The sequence below is a fragment of the Mandrillus leucophaeus genome, unplaced genomic scaffold, assembly GCF_000951045.1.
Source record: "Mandrillus leucophaeus isolate KB7577 unplaced genomic scaffold, Mleu.le_1.0 Scaffold2166, whole genome shotgun sequence".
Classification (NCBI taxonomy): domain Eukaryota; kingdom Metazoa; phylum Chordata; class Mammalia; order Primates; family Cercopithecidae; genus Mandrillus; species Mandrillus leucophaeus.
Window position 1 is genome coordinate 1 of NW_012102217.1, and position 7,734 is coordinate 7,734.

At 39.7% G+C, this 7,734-nt stretch overlaps 1 protein-coding gene across 1 annotated transcript in view; it reads left to right on the forward strand.

Moving 5' to 3' along the window:
• Positions 1 to 562: 562 nt before the first annotated feature.
• Positions 563 to 7,734, forward strand: part of LOC105540230 (RLA class II histocompatibility antigen, DP alpha-1 chain-like) — a gene marked incomplete at its 5' end in the record, with an annotated part of 15,350 nt that continues 8,178 nt past the window's right edge. Inside the window, 3 exon segments of the mRNA XM_011980767.1 lie at positions 563 to 797; positions 1,477 to 1,536; positions 1,642 to 1,683. Coding sequence (XP_011836157.1) covers positions 563 to 797; positions 1,477 to 1,536; positions 1,642 to 1,683 — 337 coding nt within the window.

Consider the following 7,734-nt stretch of genomic DNA (forward strand, 5'->3'; position numbering starts at 1 on the left):
TGTTCATCTGTCCTCTTCAACTTATCCATCCATCTATTCACTCACCCACCCACTCACACGCCCCATCTACCTATGCATACAAGGATGCATGCATCCGTTCAGCCACCCATCTATCCATTATCCTTCCTGGAACTCAACCGCTGTCTCCTTCAATACACTCATGCACCCATCTCCACACCCACTCACTTCCCATTCAACCATTCATTCACCCACCTATTCAATTCCACTCATCTATCTATTCACTCATCTGATTCCATCTACTCTGTACCTCCTGCTCATCTACCCACCGAGCCTCGCATGCATAATTCCCTTTGCAGGAGTCCCATTCTACCTGTTTTGTGCCTTTCTTTTCACTCTGGATCATGGTAGCCATAATGTTGAAAGTTCACTTCCTGGATCTTTTCTTGGCTGCTTCCTGTCTGTACAGCCACTTCCTGTTTGTCCGGATTGTTTTGTGGCCATCTTGGCTATGTTTAATTTTCCTTGGCCCTGGCATCAGTCTTGCATCAAGTATTTGCCATTTTGTTCTGTGTCCCTTAGTTGCTCTCATATCTTCCGGTAGACTGCTTCCTGTCTACTCTGCTCCATCTTCTGCCTGCTTTGCAGTTATGGATGCCTTCTCTACCCTGCTGCTGCATCCCACACCTCCCACTCTTGGCACCCTTAACCTTCTGCTGCCTTTCCTTTATGCTGCTGTCTGGGTCTTTGGGGTTGATGTTGGATATGGGAGAATTTTGAAACTGATCATTGCTGTCAGGATGAAGGTGGGGAGGGGCATTTTGAAGATCTTTGTTTTGGTGAGTTGGGGTGGTGGTGAATGTTTCACCTTCTCCCTACCCTTATCTTGGCTATGGCCTGGATTAGGAACAGGCATCTGAGTGGAGGTGTGCAAGGGAGGGAACTGATTGGCTTGGAGTGTACATGAGGGCCAGAGGAAGGGCAAAGCATCCTTGCTGGGAAAGGAACTGTGGGGTGTATTGTAGGGGGCTGCTCTGGGGCTTGGATAACTGAGCCCAAGAACTATATCTTTTGCAAAAACCAGTTATGAGGCCTCAGTTTGGAATATCTCTGGGGATGCTCTCCAAATTTACTTGGAGTATAGATACTTAACTTGTGTAGGGTTTTTACATTTTTGAACTCCTTCAAATTCTAAATAAAATTTTGTGCATAAGGGCATATACTTTTTCTTTTCTGGAGAAAGACTGAAAGACTCAAAGTCCTCTTTCTGAAAAGAGGCTCTCTGGGATTCGGAGAGGTTGTGTTTGCTGAGGTGGGACTGGGAACTGGGGTGCTGGGAACCCTGAGGTCTCCTTGGCAGGCCTGAGAGTTTTGTGAACAGAGGTATTTAGAGGAGGCCTGTGGGGCTTGGGTATAGGGCTGGTCTGGTCTCCAGAGGACCTAAGAATCAAGGTTGGAGTTGAGATGGGGGCAGGCCTGGTGTCCTGGCTGCTCAGGTTACATGTGTGTCTCCCTCAGGCTGCCCATGGACCCTGGGGCCTGAAGGGAGAGAAGAGAGAGCCTGCAGTGCTGGAACCTGTAAGTGATGCTGGTCACAGGACTGAGGTGGTGGAAAGAGGAGAAGCGAGTGGGGTTTGGTGTGCTGGCCCTGTCGCCTCTGAGTTTTAACCTTTGACTCCACAGGGTATGCTCCTGGAGGGGCCCCCTGGTTTAGAAAGCCCTGCGGTGAGTCTAGCAGTGACCTGGTAGCCATTATTTTCTCAGAGATCCCTCCTATGTGTTCATCTGTGCCTTCTTCACATATGCTCAGGCTTCCTCCTCAGAACTCCGGAGGGTCCTTCCCATAAAAGTTTTATTTAAAAAAATTATTTCAATAGTTTTTGGGGAACAGGTGGTGTTTGGTTATATGGATAAGTTCTTTAGTGATGATTTCTGAGGTTTTGGTGCACCCATCACCTGAGGAATGTACACTGTATCCAGTGTGTAGTCTTTTATCCCTTACCAAGCTCCTACTCATACCCCTAAGTCCTCAAAGTCCATTGTATCATTCTTATGCCTTTGTGTCTTCATAGCTTAGCTCCCACTTATAAGTGAGAACATACAATATTTGGTTTTCCATTCTTGAGTTACTTCCCTTAAAATAATGATCTGTAACTCCCTCTAGGTTGCTGCAAATGCTATTATTTCATTCCTTCTTAGGGCTGAGTAGTATTTTAAGGTACATCAATCATATATATGTCATATATATATATATATATCACATTTTCTTCATTCACTCATTGATTGATGGACATTTGGGGTGGTTCCATATTTTTGCAATTGTGAATTGTGGTGCTGTAAACATGTGTGTGCGAGTGTCTTTTTCATACAATGACTTCTTTCCCTCCAGTAGTGGGATTGCTAGATCGAATGGTAGATCTATTTTAGTTCTTTAAGGCATCTCTGTACTGTTTTCCATAGTGGTTGTACTAGTTTAATTTCCCACCAGTAGTGTAGAAGTGTTCCCTTTTCATCACACCTACTCCAACGTCTATTATTTTTTTGATTTTTAACTTATGGCCATTATTGCAAGAGTAAAGTGGTTTTGAAATCACATAATGGTTTTGATTTGCATTTCCCTGATAATTAGTGATGTTGAGCATTTTTTCATATGTTTGTTTACCATTTGTATATTTTCTTTTGAGAATTGTCTGTTCCTCTCCTTAGCCCACTTTTTGATGGGATTATTTGTTTATTTCTTGCTGATTTGTTTGAGTTCGTTGCAGATTCTGAATATTAGTCCGTTTTCGTATGTATAGCTTGCAAATATTTTCTCCCACTCTGTGGACTGTTTACTCTGATGATTATTTCTTTTCCTTTGAATAAACTTTTTAGTTTAATTAGGTCTCATCTGCTTATCTTGTTTCTTTTGCATTTGCTTTTGGGTTCTTGGTCATGAACTCTTTGCCTATGCCAATGTCTACAAGAGTTTTTCTGATGTTATCTTCCAGAATTTTTATGGTTTTGGGTCTTAGATTTAAGTCTTTGATCTCGGTTGATTTTTGTATAAGGTGAGAGATGAGGATCCAGTTTAATTCTTCCACATGTGGCTTGCCAATTTCCCCAGTACCATCTGTTGAAGATGATGTCCTTTTCCCACTTTATGTTTGTTTGATCAATTGGCTGTAAATATTTGGCTTTATTTCTGGGACTTCTATTCTGCTCAATTTGTCTATGTGCCTGTTTTTATATCATTCCCATGCTGTTTTGGTGACTATAGCCTTGCAGGTAATATGATGCCTCCAGATTTATTCTATTTGATTAATCTTGCTTTGGGTATGTGGGCTCTTTTGTGGTTCCATATGAATTTTAGGATTGTTTTTTCTAGTTCTGTAAAGAATGATGATGGCATTTTGATGGGAATTGCATTGAATTTGTAATTGCTTTTGGTGGTATCGTCATTTTCACAATATTGATTCTACCCATACATGAGCATGGGACGTGGTTCTACTTGTTTGTGTCATCTATAATTTCTTTCGGCCGTGTTTTTAGTTTTCTTTGTAGAAGTCTTTTACCTCTTTGGTTAGGTAAACTCCTAAGTATTTTATTTTTTTTGCAGCTACTGTAAAAGGGGTTGAGTTCTTGATTTAATTCTCAGCTTGGTCACTGTTGGTGTGTAGCAGTGTTACTGATTTGTGTACATTGATATTTTATCCTGAAACTTTACTGAATTCATATATCAGATCTAGGAGCTCTTTGGATAAGTCTTTATGGTTTTCTAGGTATACAATCATATCCTTAGTGAACAGCAACAGTTTGGTTTCCTATTTACTGATTTGTCTGACTGTTCTGGCTAGGATTTCCGGTACTTGTCTTGTTCCAGTTCTCAGGGGGAATGCTTCCAACTTTCCCCGTTCAGTATAAGGTTGGCTGTGGGTTTGTCATAGATGGTTTTCATTATCTTAAGTTATGATCTTTGTATGTCAAGTTTGCTGAGGGTTTTAATCATAAAGCAATGCTGGATTTTGTCAAATGCTTTTTCTGTGTCTATTGAGATTTTTGTTTTCAAATGTGTTTACGTGATATACCACATTTACTGACTTGTGCATATTAAACTATCCTTGCATCCCTGGCATGAAACCCAATTGATCATCATGTATGATCTTTTTGATATACTGTTGGATTCGTTAGCTTGTATTTTGTTGAGGATTTTTGCATCTATTTTCATCAGAGATATTGGTCTGTAGTTTTCTTGTTTGTTATATCCTTTCCTGGTTTTGGTATTAGGGCAATCCTGGGTTCATAGAATAATTTAGGGAAGATTCTCTCTTTCTCTATGTTTTGAAACAGTTTCAGTAGGATTGGTACCAATTCTCTTCTTTGACTGTCTGATTGAATTCAGCTGTAAATCCATGTGAACCTGTGATTATTTTATTGTTGGCAGATTTTAAAAACTTACCATTTCAATCTTTCTGCTTTTTATTGGTCTGTTCAGAGTTTCTATTTCTTCCTGATTTATTCTAGGAGGGTTGTATATTTCCGGGAATCTATCTCCTCTAGGTTTTCGAGTTTGTGTGTGTGAAGGTGTTCATAGTAGCTTTGAATGATATTTTATATTTCTGTAATATCAGTGGTATTTTCTTCCATTTCATTTCTAATTGAGGTTATTTGGATCCTCTCCTTGGTTAATCTCACTAATAGTCTATCAATTTGTTTATCATTTCAAATAATCAGCTTCATGTTTCATTTATCTTTTGTATTTTTTTTAGTTTCAATTTCATTTATTTCTCCTCTCTTTGTTATTTCTTTTCTTCTGCTGGGTTTGGGTTTGGTTTGTTCTTGTTTTTCGAGTTCCTTGAGGTGTGACTTTACATATTGTATTTGTGCTCTTTTAGACTTTTTGACGCAGGAATTTAATGCTATGAACTGCTTTTACTGTGTCTGAGTGGTTTTCACAAGTTGTGTCACTATTATCCTTCACTTCAAAGAATTTTGCATCTTGATTTCATTGTTGACCCGAAGATCACTCAGGAGCAGATTATTTAATTTCCATGTATTTGTATAATTTTGAGGGTTTCTTTTGGAGTTAATTTCCAATTTTATTCCACTGTGGTCTGAGAGGGTACTTGATATAATTTTGATTATCTTAAATTTATTGAGACTTGTTTTGAGGCCTACTATGTGGTCTATCTTGGAGAATGTTTCATGTGCTGATGAGAAGAATGTATATTCTACAGTTGTTGAGTAGAATGTTCTGTAAATACCTGTTATTTCTTCTAGTGTAATTTAAGTCCATTGTTTCATTGTTGGCTTTCTGTCTTGATGACTTTCTAGTGCTGTCAGTGGAGTATTGAAGTCCTCACTATTATTGTGTTGCTGTCTATCTCATTTCTCATGTCTAGTAATAATTGTTTTATAAATTTGGAAGCTCCCATGTTAGATGCATATATGTTCAGGATTGTGATATTTTCCTGTTGGACTTACCCTTTTATCATTATATAATGTCCCTCTTTGAATTTTTTAACTGTTGTTGTTTAAAGTCTGTTTTGACAGATGTAAGAATAGCTACTCCTGCTTGCTTTTGTTTTCCATTCATTTTGGAATATCTTTTTCCACTCCTTTACCTTAAGTTTCTGTGAGTCCTTATGCATTAGATGACTCTTGAAGACTGCAGATACTTGACTGGTGAATTTTTATCCTTTCTGCCATTCTGTATCTTTTAAGTGGAGAGTTTAGGCTATTTACATTCAATGTTAATAGTGAGATGGGAGGTACTGTTCTATTTCTCGTGCTAATTGTTGCCTGAATTCTTTATTTTTTTTCCTTCCATTATTGTTTTATAGGCCCTGTGAGATTTATGCTTTGAGGAAGTTCTATTTTGCTGTATTTTGGGGTTTTGTTTGAAGACTTAGAACTCCTTTTAGCATTTTGTGTAGTGCTGGCTTGGTAGTGGTGCAGTCTCTCAGCATTTGTCTGAAAAAGATTGTGTCTCTCCTTCATTTATGAAGCTTAGTTTTGCTGGATACAAAATTCTTGCCAGAAAATTATTTTGTTTGAGGAGGCTAAAGATAGGACCCCAATCCTTTCTGGTTTATAGGTTAAAGTTAATCTGATAGGTTTTCCTTCATAGGTTACCTGATGCTTTTGCCTCACAGCTCCTAAGATTCTTTCCTTTGTCTTGACTTTAGATAACATGATGACAATGTGCCTGGGAGATAATCTTTTTTGTGATACATTTCCCAGGTGGTCTTTGAGCTTCTTGTATTTGGTTGTGTGGATCTCTAGTGAGGCCAGGGAAGTTTTCCTCGATTATTCCCTCAAATGTGTTTTCCAAACTTTTAGATTTTTGTTCTTCCTCAAGAATGCCAATTATTCTTAGGCGATTTAACATAATCCCAAATTTCTTGGAGGCTTTATTTATTAAAATTCTTTTTTCTTTGTTTTGGACTGGGCTAATTTGAAAGTCTTGCTGTTTGAGCTACGAAGTTCTTTCTTCTACTTGTTTGATCCTATTGTTGAAACTTTCCAGTGCATTTGTGTTGCTCTAAGTGTGTCTTTCATTTCCAGAAGTTGGATTGTTTCTTCTTTATGATATCTATGTCCCTGAAGCATTTTTAACCCATATCCTGTGTTTTAAAAAAATTTCTTTAAGTTGTTTTTCACCTTTCTCTGGTATCCTTTTGAGTAGCTTAAAATCAACCTTCTGAGTTCTCTATCTAGCAATTCAGAGATTTCTTCTTAGTTTGGATCCATTGCTGGGGTCTAGTGTGGAGGTGGTAGGGGAGTGAAGTAGACTCTGTGAGAGTCCTTGGTTGTAGATAGACTTAGTTTGTGGCTTTCTCAAATGCTGGTTATGTTAAGCAGTGCAGTTGTCATGTGGACAGATCGAGAACCACTGGTTAGTCAGGATTTTTCAGACAGTGGAATCAACTGTTTTCTCCTTTCTTGGAGCAGTTATTCTGTCATGAGTTGTTGTAATGTCCTCAGTTGTTTGGCCTCCAGCCAGTATATGATGCTTTCAAGAGAGCGCCAGCTACAATAGTAGAAGGGGGATATAAGCTTGCCCTAAGCTGGCCAAGATAAACATTCGGTTTCTCAGGCAATGGGCGGTGTCATAAAGCTCCCAAGAGAGTTTACATCTTTTGTGATTGGCTACCAGGTGGGTAGATAAATGCCCTCAGGTGTGAGCAGAGTTAGGCAGGTCTGAGTTCAGACTCTCCTTGGGCAGGGCTTGCTGCAGCCACTGTGAGGGATGGGGTGGGAGGTTTTTCTCCAGCCAATGGAATTATGTTCCAGAGGGAATTATGACTGCCTTTGTCACCAGAGAAGTAGGGGAAAGCTGGTAGCAATAGGCTTCAGCCAGCTCTCATGCAGTGGGGGAGGCAGGTCTTGCTCCTGCTGTCCCACACTAACAGCATTGAGTTTATCTCCAGGCAGCCTCCAGGAGGGACTCAGACCTCACTCCAAGCTGTAAGTTTCCTGCTTAGAAAGCAAGCACAGCTCTCAGGCCATGTGCTCCCTCTCTGCCCACAATGTTGGCAGTAACTTCTGCTCTCTCTCCAGCAGTTCCTGTTCGCCCCCAGATTCTGCTCCAGAGGATTTGTGCCCAGTCAAAATTATAACAAATTTCAGTTGGATCCTTCTTTCACACTGTGACCCTTTCCAAATTTTGCTGTCTGCCTTCCTCCAGGGCCCTCGTGATATATAGTCAGGGATGGTATCCCTAGGTTTGAGCTAAAGACTGGGCATGACTACAAGGCTCTTCCCACTGCTGCATCTACTTTTTTTTTTTTTTTT